Source organism: Mauremys mutica, chromosome 1, assembly GCF_020497125.1.
Source record: "Mauremys mutica isolate MM-2020 ecotype Southern chromosome 1, ASM2049712v1, whole genome shotgun sequence".
NCBI classification, from domain to species: domain Eukaryota; kingdom Metazoa; phylum Chordata; order Testudines; family Geoemydidae; genus Mauremys; species Mauremys mutica.
In genome coordinates, this window is record NC_059072.1 from 310823592 (window position 1) to 310847253 (window position 23662).

General features: G+C 43.7%; 1 protein-coding gene across 1 annotated transcript in view; it reads right to left on the reverse strand.

Annotated features, from left to right (window-relative positions):
• The window catches only part of FREM2 (FRAS1 related extracellular matrix 2), a 217788-nt gene that overhangs the window by 101304 nt on the left and 92822 nt on the right, over positions 1–23662 (reverse strand). The window contains exon 3 of the mRNA XM_045015121.1: positions 11005–11151. Coding sequence (XP_044871056.1) covers positions 11005–11151 — 147 coding nt within the window. The remainder of the gene's footprint in view (positions 1–11004; positions 11152–23662) is intronic.

Here is a 23662-nt window from a genome sequence, read left to right on the forward strand (position 1 = left end):
CCCAAGTCAGGGTAAAGGAGGAGGGTTGGGCGTGGGGCTAGCAACTCCATCCCGTAAAAAAATCAGCTTGCTACAGAAACGCCAACAATAGAGTTAACAGAGACTTTTAGCCTGGAAAAAGAAGGGTCTTCAACTCGAAGATGCATGACGCTGGGTGGTGAAAGCCGCAAGGAAGCCACTAAGCCGATAACTATGGGTGCTGGCTTGAAGTGGTTTCCATCATATCCAGGGTTTACAGTTTGGTTCAATGGCTCTCAGCACCCGCACTATACAAATTGTTCCAGCACTCCTGTTATTATATATTATTTTCGGATGTAGCGTTTGCTCTTTGAAAGAAAAAAAAAAGTACATAGCCAAGTTAATTGTCATAAGCAAAGTCACTTAGACCGTGCTTCAGCTCGGAACTTAAACATGCGCCTCATTTTAAGCAGTGCCTATTGATTTCAGTGGGACTACTCGTGCTTGAAGCGTATCTTGCTGAATCAGGGACTTAAACTGTTTTCCCTCTTCTTCCAATCAGTTTAAGTCCTGCCTGCTATGCTTTCACCTGAACTTGTGCAAGATTAATATTTCAGCATCCAAACGTATCACTACTGCCAGTGCAGAGGGAATTGGATTTTTTTTTTAAAAAGCAGATCCAGAAGCCAGAGATATGTGTGAGGTTGTAGAATGTGATAGCACTTTCCTCCCCTTCTCACTCCCCATCCACTGTGAGCAGTTTTCAACACCTCTTGGATCAACCACAAATCACTGGTAACATTGACCGAGGAAAATGAGCCTACTTGCTGCAGTTCCTAATGCATATGCTGGTCATTGCTTGATCACATCAGTTCACAGCAGCATGACTGGTAAAGGATATATATTAATGTTTGTCTTAACAGTTGCTGCCCACTGTGGTCTACAAAACAAATGCACAGGAGAAAAACTTTATGACTATACTCTCAAAACAATTCCTAAACTTATAGGCAAAGAGTTAGTGCTGTCTTTGGATTTAACTGGGGCTAGAATCCAAATTCTTTGTTGTCTTTATTTATAAAACATAGAGCTTCATGAATGTAAGCGCCTCAATAGATGCTCTTCTTCGGTATCCCACTAAACATACATGGATTCAACAAAAAAAGATAGGTTCCTGTCTTTAGTGAAAACTCTTCATCTTTTTATTGTTCACAGACACAGTATGTGTGAATTCTTCATGTTTAATGACAAGATCAAATAGTGCTCACTCTGCTCAGGTGACTAGTCCTTATCAATCCAATTATTCACATTTTAATTGATCTATGTGCTACAGCTAGACACAACTATTATATACAATTAATCACATACCAGTGTGTGTGATTTGTATACAGTTATTGTGTCTGTCTGCAGCACATAGATCAGTGGTCCCTAAAATGTAAGGCATGCCCCACAAAGGGGGCGAGGAGGAACTTTCGGGGGGCACATGGTGAGTCCCACGGCAGCCTCCATTGGGGGTGGTAGGGAGCACCACCCATCCCCGCTCTGCCCCGAGCCCAGCTCCATTTCCCCCCTTCTCTGCTCCCAGCCCAGCTCTGCCTCTAGCCCCAGCTCTTCCCCCATCCCCAGTTCTGTCCCCAGCTCTGCTTCTAAGCCAACTGTGCAGCAATGGGGGGGGCCTGGACAGATTCCATTATTGGTAAGGGGGGGCATGACAGGGAAAAGACGGTTACTCACCGTTGTAACTGTTGTTCAAGATGTGTTGCTCCTATCCATTCCAGTTAGGTGTGTGAGCGCCGCGTGCACGTTCGTCGGAAGGTTTTTACCCAAGCAACACTCGGTGGGTCGGCTGGGCGCCCCCTGGAGTGGCGCCGCTATGGCGCAGGATATATACCCCAGCCGACCCATCCGCCCCTCAGTTCCTTCTTGCCGGTTACTCCGACAGTGGGGAAGGAGGGCGGGTCTGGAATGGATAGGAGCAACACATCTCGAAGAACAACAGTTACAACGGTGAGTAACCGTCTTTTCTTCTTCGAGTGATTGTTCCTATGTATTCCAGTTAGGTGATTCCCAAGCCTTACGTAGGCGGTGGGGTCGGAGTGAGACGTGGCAGAGTGTAAGACTGCGGAGCCGAAGGCTGCATCAGCTCTGGACTCTTGGACCAATGAGGCAAAGGTGTGGACCGAGGACCAGGTAGTTGTACGACACATCCCCTGAAAGGGTATGTGAGCCAGGAAGGCAGCAGAGAAGCCTGAGCCCTGGTGGAATGTGCAGTAAGGTGGTTCTATGGAACATGGGCCAAAACACAGGAGGTGCGGATGCACAACGTCATTGAAGATGAAATCCTCTAGGAGGAGACAGGTATGCCCTTCGTCTGGTATGCCAGTACGACGAAGGTTTGGGGGCGTTACGAAAGGGCTTTGTCTGCTTGATATAGATTGCGGACGTCCTATGGACGTCTAGGGAGGGCAATTGGTGCTCTCCTTGCGATGAGTGTGGCTTCGGAAAGAAGACCGGAAGGAAGATATCCTGGTTGATATGAGAGGCCGACACCACCTTAGGGAGGAAGGTCGGACGTGGTAACAACTGCCCTTGTCCTTGAGGAACACAGTATACCGTGGGTCCATCGTGAGAGCCTGAAGCTCGGAGACTCGTCTGGCCGATAGAAAGGCTACAAGGAAAACTGTCTTCCGGGACAGGTGTCAGCGAGCATGTTGTCAGTGGCTCGAATGGGGCAATCATAAAACTGGTTAGAACCAGGTTGAAGACCCAGGTTTTGGCGGGCCAACTGGGGGGGTATAACGCTCCAAGCCCTTGAGGAACTTATAAACCACAAGGTGTAAGAATACGGAGTGGCCACTCTCCACTGGGTGGAAGGGAGAGATGGCTGCCAAGTGTACCCTTAAGGAAGACCGCGCCCGGTGCTGCTGTTTGAGAGACCAGAGGTAGACCAAGACGGAATGGATCGGGACCTCGGCGGGAGAAACATTGTGCGTTACATAGCAGCAGGAGAAAACGCTTCCACTCTGCCAGATACGTTAACCGAGTGGAAGGTTTCCTACCACCCAGGAGAATCCTGTAGAACCGAGGCAGAACAATGTAACTCGGATCGGTTCAGCCACGCAGCAGCCATGCTGTGAGGTGCAGGGATTACAAGTCTGGGTGGTGAAGCTTGCCGTGATCCCGCGCTATGGGGTCTGGGCAAACAGGCAGGGAAATAGGATTGGCTACCGACAGGGGTAGCAACCTGGTGTACCAGTGCTGCCTGGGCCACGCTGGAGCGATCATGATCAGGTGCGCTCTGTCCCTGCGGAGTTTCAGCAGGAACCAGCCGGAACGGTGGAAAAACGTAAAGCCGATGGCTCATCCACGGCATCAGAAAACACCTCCAAGATCGAGCCCGGGGAGAGGTCTCGGAATGAAGAGAACTTCTCTCTCTTTTCGTTCTCGCGAGAGCGAAGAGGGCTATGCGGGGAAAGTCCCACTTCCGAAAAACGGAATGGATAATGTCCGGAGGAAACGACCACTTGTGAGACAGGAAGGATCTGCTGAGGCGATCCGCCAGCTGAAACGCCTGGTATACAAAGCAGACTGCTCTCAGCTCTCGGACATCGATGTGCAAGGCCAGCTCTTGAGCCGACCGAAGGCCATGAGTGCGAAACTGACCCAGGTGAGCACCCAGCCGAGAGATGGGGTGTCTGTCACGAGAGACCCCGAGGGGTGAATGGAACAGCATCCCTGGATACACCAGGGAGGGCGCTGACTCCCGGTCGAAGGAGCCTAGGATGCTCAGGGGAAACGAGACGACCATGAGTATGCAATCTCTGCCCGGGTGGTACACCAAGGTGAGCCACGATTGAAGTGGACGGAAGCGAAGCCTGGCATGTTTGGAAACAAACGTGCAGACAGCCATGTGACTCAGGAAACCTAGGCAAGTGCGAGCCAAAGTTGCCGGGAAGGTCCGTAGACCTTGTACAATTGTTACCATCGCCTGAAACCGAGGCTGAGGTAAGCAGGCTCTGGCGAGACTGGAGTCCAGGATGGCCTCAATGAATTCTATTCCCTGTGTGGGAATCAGAGTGGATTATTCTATTGATCATCAGGCCTAGACACAGGAATAGGTCCGTGTCGATGCCCACATGACTGGTAACTTGGGCCCGGTGGTCCCTCGAATGAGCCAATCGTCTAGATACGGAGAACGTGTATCCGACGGTGGCGAAGAGAGGCGGCGACTACAGCCCTGCACTTTGAATACACTTGGGCTGTATAGAGGCCAACCGGGAGGGCCGTATACTGGAAACGACGGTAGGCCCCAAACCGGGGGTACCTTCTGTGTGGAAGAGAAATGGCGATGTGAAAATACGCACCCTTCATATCGAGGGCGGCATTCCAGTCTTCGGGATCCAAGGATGGGATGACGGTCCCCACGGGTACCATGCGGAACTTATCTGCATCGTGAACTTGTTGGGGTCCCGCAGGTCTAGGATAGGTCTGAGACTTCCCTTCGCCTAGGGGATTAGGTTTCGTCCTTAGATACCTCCTGTATAGCTCCAATGAAGAGGAGCGTCCGCACCTCTTGCAAGAGGAATCGCTCGTGAGAGGGGGTCCCTAAGAGGGACGAGGATGGGTCGGCTTTTGTCCCATTGGTGGTTAGAAGGACCGCAATTTTGGCTCCTTTGAGGTCCTGATTGATGCCTACGACCGCGTAAGCGACGCCTGCTGGCAAAGTCCTGTCTTTGTCTAGTCACAGGGTAAGAGCGGTGAGGCTGGGGACGGAAAGGTCAGCGCTGAAGCACCAGCGTGTGCATGCCGAGAGAGAGCGCAAAGTGACCCTGCTGCCCTTCAGGCTTTGCAGCCTAGGGCCACTTTTTTTAGAGAACAGGTCTTTGCCATTGAAGGGCAAGTCCTGTATAGTGTGCAGCAGCTGCGAGGGAAGGCTCGATAACTGGAGCCATGAAATGCGCCTCGTGGCAACACCCGAGGCCAGAGTCGTGGCAGCGGAGTCAGCTGCATCCAACGAAGCCTGGAGGGAAGCCCTCGCCAGCTTCTTCGTTTGTTCCAGGGCATCGAACTCTTGATGGGAGTTCTGAAGAACCGACTCTGTAAATTTGCCCACCGCCACCCATAGTAGTGGCTAAGCAGGGCTTGCTAGTTTGCTACACAAAGTTGCAGGGCTCCCGCCGAGTACATCTTACTGCCCAGTAAGACCATTCGCCTAGCCTCCTTGGATTTAGGGGCTGGTGCCTGCTGGCCATGGCGTTCCGTCCCATTGAGGGACTGGGCGACAAGGGAGCGGGGGGGGGGGAGATGTACATATAGGTACTTGTACCCCCTGGAGGATACCATGTACTTGCATTTCGATCAGAGGAGGGCCCGAGGAGTATGTTCCTGCCCCCGCCTCATCTGGGGAGGAGGAAGAAGAAAGGCCAGGTACAAGCAGGTCCTGTGTGGGTTCGCGCTCCTGGACGACCTCCTGATCCGGAGGGATCTGGGAGCCCGGTGGCTGAACCGGGGCTTGCTCTGTACCGGTCGGAGGGGAACGACTAATTGTCGCCTCTGGCACCCAGAGCTCCGACGGAACGGAGCGAGATGGGACCACCGGTACACCTCTGGCGTGGTAGTACGTCCAAGGTGACTAGAATGACCACTGAGAGGTCTCCTGGAAGACTCTGGAGGGCACATCGGACAACCGAGTACTGCGCATATGAAGTGTCTGCACGGGGCAACACTGATGCGTGGCTGGATGGCCCTGGAGGAGCTGAAAAGCCCTTGGTAGAGTCTCCCTCTCTGACGTCGCTCGAAGCGGCACCGGGGATCGGTACCGGGAGACATACCGGTACCGAGAACGGGACCTGCCACCAGAGCTGTGCCGGGCGGTCGACCGAGAGCGCGAGGCTCGATGATCAGGAGTGGCTACGGGAGTCCTGGTGCCTGGGGCGGTGCCGGGAGCTGGATCGGTGCTGAGTGTACCGGGCCAGTGAACGGGACGCTGACCGGTGCCACGAGTACTACTGGTACCGAAATGGAGAACGGTGCCGAGACTCCGAGCGGCGTCGGGACCTCGATCGGTGACGGGACCGAGAACGTCTGCGGGACCGCGATCGTGAACGGTGCCGCTCTGTGGTGCCGATGCCGGGTGGCGTGAGCAAGACAGGCTCGCCGATAGACAATATAACCCGCACCGGCGGTGTCGGGGGTTAAAGCCGCGCAGGCTCTGCCCTTGCCATCAACTCCCTCGCTGTGGAAATGTTTCCGGCGTGGAGGGAATAGTGAGCTCGACCACAGCTCGCACCGGGGAGCGTTCAGGTGCTGGACTCGACGGCTCTTGCGTGGCCGGACTCTATGGTGCTGATACTGTCGGTGCCGCAGCAGGTACCGGTGCCGGGCAGTGCGACGTAGTAGAGCGCTCGGGCTGCGGAGCAGGCAGCTCGGACGCAGCTTAATAGTGAGCTCGACCACGGTCCGTACCGGGGAGCTTTCCAGCACCGGACTCGACGGCTCTTGCCTGGCTGGAGTTAACGGTGCGGATATTGTCGGTGCCACGGTGGACATCGGTGCCGAGCGATCCGACTGAGCATAGCGCTCGGCTGCGGAGCAGATGGCTCAGACACAGCTTCATAGCGAGCTCGACCGCGGTCCGTACAGGGGAGCTTTCCAGCACCGGACTCGACGGCTCTTGCCTGGCCGGAGTTAATGGTGCGGATATTGTCGGTGCCGCGGCCGACATCGGTGCCGGGTGATCCAACTGAGCATAGCGCTCGGCTGCGGAGCAGGTGGCTCGGACGCAGCTTCATAGCCGGATATTGTCGGTGCCACGGCGGACATCGGTGCCGGGCGATCCGACTGAGCATAGCGCTCGGCTGCGGAGCAGGCGGCTCGGATGCAGCAAGGATATTGTGCCTCTTCATCCTCCAGGAGAGGGATCCATGCCGAGTGGAAGCCAGCGATGGCCGGTGCCGAGAGGCCTTGGCGGTACCGGCGATCCGGTGCCAAGGGAGCGCTCCTTGAAGACTAACCAGCGCTCGGCACCGAGAGCGGAGGAGCAAGAGCTGCCTCCCTCAGGAGCTGTTTGAGACGAAAGTCCCGCTCCCCTTTCTTCTCGGATTAAAGGCCTCACAAATGCGGCACTTATCTGTGAGGTGAGATCCCTCGAGGCACTTAGGAGAGGATCTCTTGTCGGCATCGGCTTGTGGCTGGCCGAGCATTATAAAACCCTGTGGACCGGGCATCGGACCCGGCACCGGGTGAGGGGAAGGGGATAAACCCCGAACCCCTGTGAAATAAATACACTATACTATACTACAAACAAACAAAGTTAACTACAACTATAAACATCTGAACTATATACTTAACGAGAGAAACTACAAGTAGCTAGGGAAGTGGAGGTCAGCTAAGCCGCGCTCCACTGTTCCAACGACCGACACGGGCGGTAAGAAGGAACTGAGGGGCGGATGGGTCGGCAGGGGTATATATCCTGCGCCATAGCGGCGCCACTCCAGGGGGCGCCCAGCCGACCCACCGAGTGTTGCTAGGGTAAAAATCTTCCGACGAACGTGCACGCGGCGCGCACACACCTAACTGGAATGCATAGGAGCAATCACTCGAAGAAGAAGTTTGAGCACCTCTGATGTAGATTAATTCCTAATACATATGCCTGGGGAGCTCAGAATGGAATCCTACTCTTTCGGCTCAAAAATACAGAACTAAAGAAAAGTCAGAACTATGGTAGAGCCTCTTTAGTTACAAGTTGTAATAAGTCCCTCAGCCTTCCCAGTCACTCAGCTACCAGAGAACAACATCACACATGTGCGTGTGGACATGCACATACACACACACACAAAACTAGTGGTTTCCAAGTGAGTAAGGCGAGCAGAATTTGCTGCACTGCTGGCACTGGCAGCACCATCTCAAGATTTTTCAGCCCTGGAGTCTTAGTCAGTTGACCCGGGCCAGCTGCAGGTTTTTTTATCCCTGTGTAGACATACCAAGAGAGGCTTTAACCTAGGAATCTGCTACAACACTTCCTTTATAGATGACCTATTCTATAAACCAAGGATGTCCCTCCATTTCCATCTAAATGGAACAATTTGATTAATAAGACAAGTTTGAAGTCTGACCTGACTTACCTCTCTCAATTTCTCTGAAGTCAATGGAGTTAGTCTGGATTTACAGTAGCGTAGATGACAGGAGAATATAACCCACAAGTAGCAAATAAAACAATTTTAATACAGAAATATTCTCCTCTCAAACTCATATGGCATATCAACTCCTCTATGAGCACAAACTCCCACTGACATCCCGGGGAATTCTACATACACAGAAAGTACAGAGTGGTAGGGCTGAGATCAAATATGTGGACTGGAAAGGAAATGTTTTCCCACACTACACAATTACAACTGAGCTTTGTATTAATTATTCTTGCAGAAACTTTGCTCTAAGTATAAAAGCATAACATTTTTTGCTCATTTTAATTTGGATAAAAACAGATACAGATATAGAATACAGATGGAAAGCAATAGACCACCTATGGATTTTCTTGAAATGCTGCAGTACCCAATACATCTTAGAAAATATAGATTCTGCTAAACTCTCAATCCTACTGCAGTTTGTTATTATGACTGATGAGGATGAGCAGGCTACAAATGGAATGCTTTTATTTCCCAGTTGTTAAATAGCATTTTGGGGTTAATTACCCACAGGGGTAGCACACTAGAAATGAGCTGAAGTACAGCTATTGTGGGATGGAATTCCTATGTATGGAAATAATTCTGTATAAAAAAAAAGGTATTGTTAACCATTATCCTTGAAGGTATTTGGAAAATTCCACAAATTGTAACTATTACAAAAGATAGTTTCAAGTTGTAAGTTGTTTGAAAAGTTTCAATAATTGAGTTTATTAATTAAACTTACCAGTTTAGCTGTGGTTAACCAAATAAGGCTACTCAATAACATATGAATTCATGCAAAACACAACTGCTGATGCAAGTAATTGTAAGGATGGTTAAAAAGCTTTCTGATCCCAGTTTGACAGTTCCTTTTCACTAGTAAAAGGACTTAGACTATGAAGTGTATGTGCATATGCATGTGAGAGACAGAGGGTAACATTTACAAAAGAACTGAAGAGCCAGATTTGTAGAGGTATTTAGGCACCTAATGATGCTGATTGGTGTCTAGTGGGATTTTCAAAAGCACCTCAGCATGTTAGGTGCATAACTCCCCTTAGGCACTTTGGAAAATCTCACTAGGCATCTATATGCATCTTTGAAAATAACTTCGAAAATCTGGCCCTTGGTCACTTAGGTGCTTTTGAATATTTTGTCCGGTCAATAACAAATGATAAAATTCTGTAGCCTTAAATCAAGCAAAGTTCCCATTGACTTCAATAAATGTTCTACCTGACAAAGAAGTGCTGAATTTGTCTCAAAAAGTATTGATAAAAATTCAGTGCTGGAAAATCTGACCAACCACCAAGCTTCTGAAATATATTGTACAGTACAGTTCATAAACTAAAATCTATGTAATTAAAATGTTTTTATTGTATTCCAATTAATATTCCCTAGCAAATTCTTTTTGTCCATTTGTCCAAACTCTTCTGTCTCAGGAAACTTTAGAGCATTTACAAACTAGAACCTTTTCAGGTTTTCCTTTAGTTTTAAGACCTTGCTTAAAAGACGACTGTTGATAACTGTTCATAAGCAGCATAACTGGGGACTAAAACTACTAAAATCAGAGTGCAATTTTTTTTTAAAATAAACTTTTCACATTCCACATTTTTGTCTGGCTTCCAATCTATTCATGTGTATTAAATTGACATACCCAAAATATATTACACATATAAAAACACAGCACATTCAATATTTTCTCTCCATATATATATTCCACTTGATAATGGAAGAGATAAGTACCCTTCCTTCCTCACCTCTCCTAAAGTGTCCTCCTGGTTTATGACAATACAAGACCTCTCCCTAACTATCAGGCCAACTGCCCCATCCCTAAAATAAAGTGTTTCACAGCCTGGGACTGCTCATGGTAACAGTTTCTGTTTTATATTGAGCATTAATAATCAAAGTCAGCTAGAGAAACTTCCCCCTCAAATCTTTGCATTTGACACTCTCAGTCTTGTAATGACAAAGGTCAAGGAAAATTATGAGTAGATGCAACACATAATTTATACTCTCTGATGCCGCACCGTGGCCAGTTCTTTGGAAATATTATGTATCAAATGGACAAATTTGTTCTTTTCATTCGTCTGGCACTCTGAGTGACAGACCCTGTACATACTAACTTGAGCCAAATATTCCAAGTAAGTTCCATAAAAATTCATCCCAGAGTCAGAAATCACAGCTCCGTTCAGTGGGATATTTGGTCTCAATCTATAAATGAGGTATTTTCTACAGGTGTGCTAAACACAACACAGATAAATATGCAAAAATGCACAAATTTATGAAACCACCATTTTTATTGCACATTCTTTAGTTTAAGCATTTTTAGTTTTCAGTGTATAATGGATCAAATTTAGTATTTTTTTAATTAAAAGGCCACTTCATATGAAAAAGGAGTTTGGGGAAATAATTAGGGTCAAGGGGGCCCTTTCAGAGCTTCAGTTTCAACCCTGTTAACCTAATTTGCTTGTAAAGATATATGGCCTTATTTTGCTCCCATTCAAGCAAATAGAATTTCAACATTTGAATTCAAACAGAAGGGTTGGCTCCATGGCAGCTATAACCAATGATGAGGGCTGCTGCAGAAACCAGAAAATGTATAGATGAAAGATCCAATGTGGTTACTGTTGAAAAGGAAATTCCTACTAAAGATTGATGTTTGACTCGAAGAGGACATAAAACTATCAGTAACTGATTTGTAATTTGATTTTGTGCCTTAGTTTAAGTGAATCATACAATTATTTGAACAAAAGAACCTTGTCTAATAAATATGCATTTTAGTGTACCTAGTTGGATGAGTAACAAACAGTACCAAAGTAACATACTATGACACATTTTGCTACTCTTGTTGGTCTATGGCTCAGAAGTAATTTATAGGATTGGAACTTACTAATAAAAGAGGTTTCTCCCAGGTAACCTCTCCGCTTAAGAACAACATCTAGATATTTAGAGTCTTCATTTACCAAATAATATTCCTTCTCTAAAGAGATCCAGGCCCAGTTCAAACGAAAATGCTGGCTCTTCAGCTTATTGCCTCCTGTAAAACAAAATGAAAAATAAATGCTTATTTACCTTGCCTTTATTTCCTCAGTGATGCAAATTAATGTATCCCATCTAAGCCATATGTTTCAGCTGTAAATTCAAATTCCTAACATCGTGGAGGTTTAACAGTAAGAAAAAACTAATAATCAAGTAGTCCATGACATATTTCATATACACAGAAACAAATTCTATGCTGGATACATATAAACAGGTCACATTATAACTAGGATATGGATCAATTAATCGATTTTGAGTTTTCATCAAAATAATACTTGAGTTCCCTGCATTTAAAACAAATGAATGAATGACCCAAAACTTTCCAAGTCTGCGTTTGTATTTCCAAAACACACATTACACAGGATATCATGTGGAACTTCTGAGATATGATCAGAGTGCCTCAAAGCATGTATTATCTTAAGAAATTGGAGATGATATCAGCAATCATTCAAACTGCTACAGCAAAATTACAACTTCTGACACATCACTCCACAATTGCAAAGAGACTAATTTCGGTTACTTGGGAAATTAATCTTTACCCATACAGCCTGCTCTGAAAGATCATTGTTTTGTTCACTGACCCCAGTGTCTTTCTGGCTCAGCGATTATATGTCAGGTATGTGTTACATAACATATTTATGACACAGCTTTCACATCTTATTAGCAAATGGTTTGAGAAAGATTATGTCTTCCTGATAGGTGGGATACTCTTCAAAAGCATATGAAATTATAACTGTAGACTTAATCATAAAAGCATGATTTATCTTCATAATTTAAGGTGATTTAGAGCACTGCAGATGGTTATTGTCATTCCCATCAATCACTTTGGAAAAACACATGCATGTATACTAGATTCAGCAATGATTATTTTCTTCTAAGGCTTTCAATTTATATATTCTATTGATTAAGCCCCCAAACTGAATCACCCAGCTGGCTGGGATTTTTTGAAATTTAAATTACAACACATATAGATCAAGTGCTGTCCCTAACAGTGTCTGTGACATGGCACAAGAAGCAACCCTATGGCACAACTGGGTACCCCACCCATGGAAGCAAATTGAAATCCTGAGTGGGGAAGTTCCCTAGTAAAGCAGCAGCACAACAACTTCCCAGGAATGGTCTGGGACGCTGCAAAGCCTGACTGCCATGCCTTCAGATACTGCAAGTGAAGTCCAGCATGGCAGTGCCACCCCAGTGGGAAGACTAAATGGTCAACATGGATTGAGATGGCATTTCTGGATAGCAGCTCTGTGTTGATGACATGGCCAACAAGTTGAAGATGATACCCACACACTCCTCATTGAAAAAGCCTCCATAACATCCTTCCTCCCATTCCTGTGTGGATAATGCTTATATTGTTCATCATGAGTACTCTACTTTTGTGACCAGGCAAGTATGAAAAAGAGGAACAGGATCCACAGTTGGAAAGGGGAACTCATTCACATGCCTGCCTTCCCATTCAACTCCAAGCATCTGTATAATACAAGCCCACAAACTAGGTATAGACCTGCCCCGTTCCTAGCAGCAGGCACACTCAAATGCACCTACTTTACATAGCCTTATGGAGTTTACACAATTGGAAGAACATAGCACTTAGATATGAAGACAGACACTATAAAAAAACAGACAAACCAGACAGACAGAGCTTAATCTACTCTAAAATAAATGTTTCACAAGAAACATCTGTACACAGATGGCATTTTAAAGGCCTACATAAGAACACGTTTTTGTCAGATGGAAAGATAAGAGTCGCACGGAGGTAACAGACGTATCACTGGCAGAGAGCTATGTACTGGTTGCACATGCTTATTTATTTGTATACCAAGCACAATCCCCCACCCACCCAAGCAGATTAAAATGATGATGATAAAATATAGCAGAGTTTTATTTTCTCATGTACAGTTTACCTCCATCTGCTACAGATTATCCTAGGTGAAAGGGCAACATAATGTCAGATTGTAAATACAGGTATTGTGACTGTCAGACAGAAGTTCAGAACCCATCAATACTGAGTGAGTCAACATGGTGGAGTCTGTTTGCCATTACTCTGTTGGGGCCCTTCATTTCCAGAGAAAGATTAAAGCAGTGATCAGCATGGCCGTGGGAAAAATATATATCTAGCACTGGGAACAACGATGTCCTCTTATCAACAGACTGCTGGGCCTATTTGCTCCTGTGAGAGTATGCAGTCTGGCTCCCCTCCCACAAGGCACTGCTGAAGGGCAAGGTTTGCAGGGATAACTGATGGCTAAACTGTGCAGGGAATTGATTCGAGAACTATTGTCATTTAAGATTTTTATATAAAACGTGTAAACAAAATATATTTTATTGGACTGCAGGAGAAATATTTTCAAGTCTTTTAGTTCACTCAAATTTTAACTACAGTAGGAAGGGACAAATGGAAGGTTTTTTTTATAATGTGTTCCACTCCATTCCCTTGAATAAACAGACAGCCTTTTAAGTTACTTCCACTCTGCTCCCAAGATAAGCCTCTCTACATACTTCTTTATGGAGCTATCAGAAAAATGTGAAAGCTACTGTACTATGCAAATGGAAGCAAAATAGTTATCAAAGTATCATGCTGCAGTCACTGACTTAACCTACTATTGTTCCTTTGAACTGTACCAACTGTTGTGGAGAGAGGTGAGTCTTACAAATGGATGTACCAGTAATTGTTGTACAGCAGTTGTCTCCAACCTTTTTACACACAAGATCACTTTTTGAATATAAGTGCAACCCAGGATCTACCCTGCCCCTTCCCCAAGGCCCTGTCCCTTCCCCAAATCCCCACCCTGCTCACTTCATTCCCCCCTCCCTCCATCACTCGCTCTCCCTCACCCTCACTCACTTTCACCGGGCTGGGGTAGGGGGGCTGGGGTTCAGGAGGGGGTGCGAACTCTGGGCTGGGGCCAAGGGATTCGGAGTGTGGGAGGGGGCTCCAGGCTGAGCCTGGGGCAGGTGGCTGGGGTGCACAAGGGGGTGAGGGGTGAAAGCTCTAGGAGGGAGTTTGGATGCAGGAGGGGGCTCCGGGCTAGGGCAGACTGTTGGGGTGCAGGAGAGGGTATGAGGTGCTGGCTCTGGAAGGGGGCTTAGGACTGGGGCAGGGGCAGCTTTGGCGTGCTAGCTCTGGGAGGGAGCTCAGTGTTGGGGTAGGAGGTTTGGGTGTGGGAGGGGGTTTGGGGTGCTGGCTCTGGGAGGGGGCTCAGGGCTAGGGTGTGTTCCAGGCCAATGGGAGCTGCGAGGGTGGTGCTTGCAGACAGCAGCAGTGTGCAGAGATCCCGCCCTCTGCCCCAAGGGGCGTGCTGGCTGCTTCCAGGGTGGCGTGGGGGCAGGGCAGGTAGGGAGCCTGCCTTAGTCTGGCTGCGCTGCCGGACTTTTAGCGAACAGAGATCGTGATCGACTGGCAGAGACTCCAGGATCAACCAGTTGCTCGCGGTCTATGGGTTGGTGACCACTGCTGTACAGTGTTTATACATTGAGCACAACAGTTAAAACACTAAACACAGCTATCTATTCAATGTTAATTCAGCCTGTATTTACTTTAGCTAAAACATGGCTCTATTAGCCTAGTGAAGTTTAGTGTCAATTTCATAATTAGAAGGAAAGGAAGGAGTGAGAGAAGCAGAATAAGGACAATGGACTTCAAAAAAGCAGACTTTACAAAACTCAGAGAACTGGTAGTTTTTATTCCCTTGGGCCTACCAAAGGGAAAAAGTAATTCAGGAGAGCTGTCAGTTTTTCAAGGAGACAATATGAAACGCACAACTGCAAACTATCCCGATATGAAGGAAAGACAGGAAGAACAGTAAGAGGCCAATCAGGTGTTTCAGGGGTGCTGAAACAATTTTTATAGTGAGGGTGCTGATCATGGATTGGAAACCATGTATTTGGTGTTTGTTATTACTATTTCAAGCCGGGGGTGCCATGGAGTTCCAGCACCACTTCAGTCAGGAGCTCTTTAATTACATGAAAATCAAAAAGGAATCTTACAAAATAAAGGAACAATGGGCAAATTGCTAAGTGGAGTACAAAAGTCTGGGATGTATTAACAGAAGTGTCATATGTAAGACATGGGATGTAATTAGAACTGATGAAGTCTCAGCTGGAGCACTGTGTCCAGTTCTGGGTGCCACACTTTAGGAAAGATGTGCACAAATTGGAGACATTCCAGAGGACAGCAACAAAAATGATAAAAGGTTAAGAAAATCCGACCTATGAGGAAAGGTAAAAAACTGGCCATGTTTAGTCTTGAGAAGAGAAGTCTGGGGGAACTTTGTTAATAGTCATCAAATATGTTAAGGGCTGTTATAAAGAAGACAATGCTCAATTTTTTTCCATGTCCACGGAAGGTAGAAAAAGAAGTAAGGGGTTTAATCTGCAGCAAGGGAGATTTAAGTTAGATATTAGGAAAAAGTTTCTAACTACAGGGTAGTTAAACTCTGGAATAGGTTACCAAGGCAAGTTGTGGAATCCCCATCACTGGAAGTTTTTAAGAACAGGTTGGACAAACACTTATCAGGGAGGATCTAAGTTTACTTGGTTCTGCCTCAGTGCAGACATCTTAAGGTCCCTTCCAGAAGTACATTTCTATGATAATGTCCCTTATTAGCTTTTTAAGGCAAAAGTGCATGGGGATACTTTTTAATACTGTGTTGCAGACACAGGCTTTTACACAATGTTTTAAACAGCTTATTAATGGTTTTGTAATTGGTCTCAAATTTCTTGTTCACTGTTTTAAATAGTTTAAACCTCTTTCTGGTCTACTTTATATTGGCACACAGTTTTGTACATGAAAAAAAAAACTATTACTTAACAGAAAGAAACAAACTGGTGTTAAAGAAAAACATTCACATGGAGAAACCTAATTGGCCAGGTACCAAACTAATTTATTTTTGTTGTCTGTGCTATGGAGGTTGGTAAAATTTATTCTGTTGGAAAGGTAAGGTTAGATTAAATATACAATTAAAAAGTTCAGAGAGAAGACTAATGTGAAACATTTTATATTGCCTAACTTCTACTCTTTTTTAAGATTACTCTCTATATTTTAAACTATTTTATTGTAGGCAAACAAACTTTTGGGTGAGGTTTTCAGAGGGCCTTCAACATATCCTTTATTTATGTAAGCCTGTTGTTACTATTATAATAACAATATTGTTAACTCTATTCAAATGAGCAGCCCTGTACTATAATAATTGGCAGATTATAAATTTAGGTAAAGAAATTGTATATTTTTTAAGTCTTTTGTGCAGAAATTATTAAATTAAATATACAAATAATTTAAAGAGAGTTAAATGTTATTCTGAGAACAAGAGAGTTTTATTTTCATTTCAAATCCCTTTCAGAATAGGATGCGACTATGCATGCTCCATTCTAGCATACTGAAACATTACATCCAAAACCAAAACTATATTAAAAGAATATTAAGGTTTTAAAGTCAAGCACACAAACATGAAAAAATGACAGAATTAAGGTGGCCTGTGCCACCTTAATTTGGCTTCCTGCTTAATTCACTACCTGTGCTGCCTATAGTAATAAAATAAATACCTGCAAATAAATTAAGGGAGTTTGTATCCCTCATGAACTCTTCCCTTGGGTTTAAGCCAAACTGCTGTGCAAATAATTAAGGTACTATAAATCAGTGACAGTTTTGCTTTCATTCCTCTCCCAGATAAGTGCTTGTAATACAAATATATCAGAGATTTAGCGAGGGGAGCCATTACCACAGTGATTTTAAGACTAAACAAAAGGGCTGAGGGCCAAGTTACAATGATGTAGTCCAAGAAAACTCCATTGACATCAATGAAATTTGCCCTTGATGGCATAACTATGATTATGCTTAAATACTCATGCATTTAAATACTCATGATGCCAAATTAGTCATTAACTTGTTTATTTCTAGCAGGGCCGCTTCCAGAAAAGTCAAGTCATGTAGCATCTCCAGTTGCAATTACTGAATACAAAAAGTTATGTTAAAAGAAAATTAAAAAGGGTGAAACTAATCATTACACTACGGTATGGGGAAAACTGATACAGAATTAACACTCCCATTTAAGCAGATGCTTGAAAATCTGAATATCTAACACATTTCTGGTTCCTCTAATTCACCAGCATACCTAGGTGGCCACATGCATTTAAAGGAAATAAAAACTGCATGAAAAATATAGGATAAAACCCTTGGGTCAGATCCTCAGCATTCACTCCCATGGTGGAAAGCTGCCCTAACATACAGGGATTACTACTGGGTGACATAAAGCTGCCATAGCCAGCTCTATACCATCTCCTCTTAGCCTCTCCAGCACTGTGGGCAAGGCTGGAGCTCAGATGCCCTTGAGGAGCTAGCCCTTATGTTTAAGGAACCTCATCCCAAATGTTTTTATTTGAGATACAAAATCATACTATTGTAGCCCAGTGTATAATTCTTTGCTTGATTACTCATAGACAACGTACTCCAAAATCAATTTCCTACATTACTGTATATTTTACATTTATTAGCATTTATGAAGCTCTGAATTTTTAATCACAATTGAAAGATGATGGATTTTTCTTGAAGGGGTTCTATTATTAATATTTTATACCCACATTAACACCCAGGTTTCTTTCTTTTCCTACCACAGCCTCATTCTTATGCTCCTTTTCCTAGAATGGAGGCACGCTTTGACATGGTTTTCTTCATAACTGCAGCCTGAAAATATTGAACACTAAGGATCAGTTTCTGTTCTCAGTGTATGCCACTGTAAATGTATAGAACTAAACTGGAGTTTGATGACCAAGATCAAAATCTAGCTCTACGAACTCCAAGATTACTCATTGCTTCCTCCTGCTATGACTAGTAGTGGTCCCCTCCTTCTCACCTCCAGTGCTGGGTAGTAAGGAATACTGAGAGTAGTAAACCTTAGCAGTTCTGCATGGCTGGAATATTCAGCCAACTAGAGTCACAGAATCATAGAACCATAGGGTCAGAAGGGATTGCAAGGGTCATCTAGTCTAATCCCTTGCCAAGATGCTAACATTAGTTCTACTTGCCGAGATTTCAGTACCAGCATTTATAACTGAAATTAATATGGCACATACAGAATGCTTGGTGGGTGTGTAACATTTTCCTCTATATAACAGGATATGTCAATAACGCTTGAGGTGGGATACAAACGCCACCCAAACAAGTACGCTTCTGTTAACAGAATGACAGCTCTCCATTTCCAAAGTAGAGAAAGATAATGAAAACCATGAATGTTGTATTATGGTCCATTGGTAACTATGCATACTACAAGACACCGAATCACAATCAGAAACATGTGCCAAAGGGAAGAATGGTCTAGAATACAGTGGCCATCAGAACAGGGCTCAGAAGCACTAAAAGGACAACCTGTGTTTATCACCTGAACTCCCATCAACTCCTTGGTCTTTGGATTTCACCCACAGTTGCATGCTGTAGCCACTAGCAGTACATCTTCATGGGAAAGACCACCACTGTCAATGCCTCCTCTGCCGAGACCATCAGTGAAGGGTTAGGTTCCAGAATCCCTTGCCCTTCAGCACCTCTCCTTGGAGGTGGAGGTGTTGTCATTTCTTTGGGGCCATCTGAGTGAAGTTACCTTATAAGAGTAGTTTTCTCAACAACAAGGTTTAGTAAAGAGAGAGAGAAAATAATAATAGAACAACACAAAGTTTGCATAATGTGTACATTTACACTTCTCATGAATTAAACTAGATAGGCATTCTTGACATCCTTGTCCTCTCTGCATGCTAAACCTGGTGTAACAATCACGGGGTAGTCAACCTGTGGTAGCCTAACTTGCAAAAGTGCAATGATACACAGTGTGCTGTCACTCCCTACATCCACAATAGCACTATATCTGGCTATGACAAGCAATACAGCTATCTGGGAGTGTATCCCAAGATTCATAGCACCACAACTCACAGTGTCACTTTATGGTCGCATTGTGGGGCTACTTGTCTGCTCACTCTAGGGACTGTGGGAGGCAGTTTCATGCAGAGAACATGTCAGTAAATTCCTTGGTTTGTGCATTTAGGAAATATCAATCCAAAGAGAAACTGAAATTAATTGAACTTAACATAAAATAGAACAAAATTAGTCAAAAGAAAAAGAAAACAATTAACAATTATTCTCTTAATGATCTGCCTGGTAAGAAGAGCATGAGGAGAAAAAAGTTTTTTTAAAGCCTAATACTTTTCTATCTTTACCTCACTTTAAATACTTGAATGAGCCAGCCTTTAAAAGACGCAGTAGTGTTGTAGCCATCTTGGTCCCAGGGTATTAGAGATAAAAGATGGGGGAGGTAATATCTTTGAGTAGACCAATTTCTGTTGGTGAGAGAGACAAGCTTTTGACCTAATCTGAAGGTTTGAAGAAGAGCTCTGTGGAAGCTCAAAAGCTTGTTTCTCTTGCCAACAGAAGCTGATCCAATAAAAGATATTACCTCACCCACTTCAAGCTTTTAGAATAGCCTGACAAGATATTAATGGTTCTCACTGAAAATTCAACTGTAGGTACTAAAGCAGTGACTGAAAGTTATCAAAAAGTTGGACTAGAAATACAAGTTTGGAATGGAGTGTTTGAAATCTAGTTTAAGAAGTTCACTAGGGGGCACTGTTCTGCTTTATCAAAGACCTGTGATGGCTGAAGCTGGGGAAACTGTAGGATGCTGAGCAGAGACTGGGGTGACCAGATGTCCTGATTTTATAGGGACAGTCCTGATATTTCAGGCAGATTGAAAGTCCACTTCTGATCAGGGGTCAGAACACAGATAGACAGCAGGATAGTACAAAGGAATGGGTGCCAAGGGACAGAATGAAGGAAAGGGATTGGAGGACCGTCATATCTCAACTGCTGTGACTGCCCATGGTTGCATGTTTTCACTGCGGTTATCTCGGGGAAGCAACATGCAATAAAAGATACTTGGGGTCTGCTTTATAGCTCAAGGAGCAGTGGCTCCCATGTCATGTGGCACTAATAAAGGTGTGTAAATGTGTGAAAGTGAAGTATGGTGAGGGGAAAACCCACAGTTGAGTCCAAGTTAAATTTGCCATGAAGACAAAGCCTTGTGGTCACAGAAAAGAGAAAAGCAAAGCTTGTATCTCTAGAGAACAGCTCCCTCTGACCATTCCCTGATCTGCACAGACATAGCCTCCCTCTTTGTTTCCATTGACGCCTTCCCCACATCCCTCACCAGAGTTGTTTATCAAACCCCAGGTATTAGATTTCATTACCATATCAGGATGAGGTTACAAGACCATTTCCACAATGGAGTTTTTGATCAAGAATAATAACAAAGAAATACAAAAATCTTTGTCCCCATAAAAGGTTTATTTTCCCCAAATTACCCATGAGAGGTTCCCTCAACTTCCTGTCTCCAAGTCCAGCATTTTACAGACCATTTTGATCTCTGCTTCCTTAGTCAAGCCTCACTAGTCAAGCTAATTGACTTTTGATTTGCATATGCATTGTTCTTGTCTGATCATCGAGGCGGCATTTAAAAATAGCTTGCCTCTTTAAATTCCTCATCAGTTTCCTCTTATCAATTTTCTATTGTCACGAAATACAAATTATTGGCAGATCCCCATGTCCTGTGTTCCAGTGTGTCTCTCCCACCTGATTTACATGCTAATGGACTCAGTCCTGCATGTAACACCACGAAGGTGGACCTTTGAGTCTTCATGGAGCCCCACTGAGATCAACTGAAGTGGCATCTCAGGGGTCTACCTGTGGGGAGCCACCTGCAGGGTTGTAGCCCGATTCTCTTTTATGCTAGTTGTCTTTCCCCTTGTTCAGAGTACATAAAATCCCAGACAATTCTGACCAATGCCCACTGCCATCAGAGAAATATAGATAGTAGATTTGATATGTTTAGTTTGGGAACTATATTTCAATCAACTCTAACTGATTTTCCATAGTACTATAACCTTGTATGCTATAGGTGCTGTGCACACTAGTACAAACGAAAGAAAACATAGATCTACACAATGAACATTTCTTCTACCATATATAGAATTTTCCCAGAGAAATGTTTAGAGAATAGATAACAAATGCTCATTTTTCACAGTATTAGAGCTCTACACCATCCACTGTTTATCTGCTGTGGAACATGCCATAATTAGAACTCACATATTCTACAAAATTGCCTTTCTTTGGTCTAGAAATCCTAACGGCAGCAGTAACATACACAAGCAAACCCAGTACATTATATGCTCCACTGAATGAGGTTTTGAGATTGATTTTAACCATCTCTACGATGTAAGAGAGTCAAATAGCGTCATCTGAAACAAATTAAAATATTTCATCTTTACAAGTCCCTTTCAAATGCTGTCATGACACCCCATCTCTAAATTAACCCTCTGAGGTTTCCACTGAATTCCTTCTCATCTCTGTTTGCTTCATATATGCCACTGCAACGCAATATATTTTCAGAGTAACGAAGAATCACAACCTCTAATTAATACCTATCTCAAAACAATGGATTTTCAGATTTTAAGGAGACAACACACACTTCCTAGCATCACCACCTTACTGTGTGCCTGATTGAATGTAATTGCTGGGTGTCCACTGAACTGCAGACAGTGCTTGACATTAGGATTGTCAATTAATCGCAGTTAACTCACATGATTTACTCAAAAAAATTAAATCGCAATAAAAAAATTAATTGTGATTAATCACAGTTTTAATTGCACTTTTAAACAATAGAGTTCCAATTGAAATTTATTAAATATTTTGGATGTTTTTCTACATTTTCAAATATATTGACTTCAATTATAACACAGAATACAAAGTGTACAGTGCTCACTTTATATTATTTTTATTACAAATATTTGCACTGTAAAAATTATAAAGAAAAGGAATAGTATCTTTCAATTCACCTCATACAAGTACTATGGTGCAATCTCTTTATTGTGAAAGTGCAACTTACAAATGTAGTGGGGTTTTTTGTTACATAACTGCACTCAAAAACGAAACAGTGTAAAACTTTAGAGCCTACAAGTCCACTCAGTCCTACTTCTTGTTTGGGGAATCGCTAAGACAAACAAGTTTGTTTACATTTGCAGGAGAGAATATTGCCCACTTCTTATTTACAGTGTCACCTGAAAGTGAGAATAGGCATTTGCATGGCACTTTTGTAGCTGGCACTGCAAGGCATTCATGTGCCAGATATGCTAAACATTTGTATGCCCCTTCATGCTTCAGCCACCATTCCAGAGGACATGCTTCTATGCTGATGACGCTCGTTAAAAAAATAATGAGTTAATTAAATTTGTGACTGAACTCCTTGGGGGAGATTTGTATGCCTCCTGCTCTGTTTTACCTGCATTCTGTCATATATTTTGTGTTATAGCAGTCTCAGATGATCACCTAGCACATGTTATTCATTTTAAGAATACTTTCATGGCAGATTTGACAAAAAGTAAAGAAGGTACCAGTGTGAGATTTCTAAGGATAGATACAGCACTCAACCCACAGTTTAAGAATCTGAAGTGTTGTCCAAATTCTGAGAGGGGTGAGGTGTGGAGCATGCTTTCAGATGTCTTAAAAGAGCAACACTTCAATGCAGAAACTACAGAATCCAAACCACCAAAACAGAAAATCAATCTTCTGCTGGTGACATTTGACTCAGATGATGAAAATAAACATGCATTGGTCCACACTGTTTTGAATTGTTATTGAGCAGAACCAGTCACAGCATGGACGTATGTCCTCTGGAATGGTGGTTGAAGCATGAAGGGACATATGAATCTTTAGCACATCTGGCACGTAAATATCTTGTGATGCTGGCTATGACAGTGCCACGAGAATGTCTCTTCTCACTTTCAGGTGACGTAAACAAGAAGAAGGCAGCATTTTCTCCTGAAAATGTAAACAAACTTGTTAGTCTGAGCGATTGGCTGAACAAGAAGTAGGACTGAGTGGACTTGTAGGCGCTAAAGTTTTACACTGTTTTATTTTCGAATGCAGGTATTTTTGTACATAATTCTACATTTGTAAGTTCAACTTTCACGATAAAGAGATTGCACTATAGTACTTGTAATGGGGGAATTGAAAAATACTATTTCTTTTGTTTTTTTACATTGCAAATATTTGTAATAAAAATAAATATAAAGTGAGCATTGCACACTTTGTATTCTGTGTTGTAATTGAAATTAATATATTAGAAAATGTAGAAAACATCCCAAAATATTTAAATGGTGTTCTATTATTAACAGTGGGATTAATCACGATTAATTTTTTTAATCGCTTGACAGCCCTACTTGACATATGAAGAATATATAGCTGTCAACAGCTACCACAACTTTTTGGGGTGGGTGGAGATTAGGTCTACAACCTAGAAACAAGTTGCAAATGGCTGCATTTGCCAGTGTTCAGAATAAGCAAATGTTTAAGCAAATCTTTTAAATTTGAAATATATTGTGTATTTGCATTACAACAAAAAGTGAAGGGGGTGAGTGGGAGATATGAGAGAGAAATATAAAGGTCAGGTAGTATATACAAAGAAAGGGGGAAA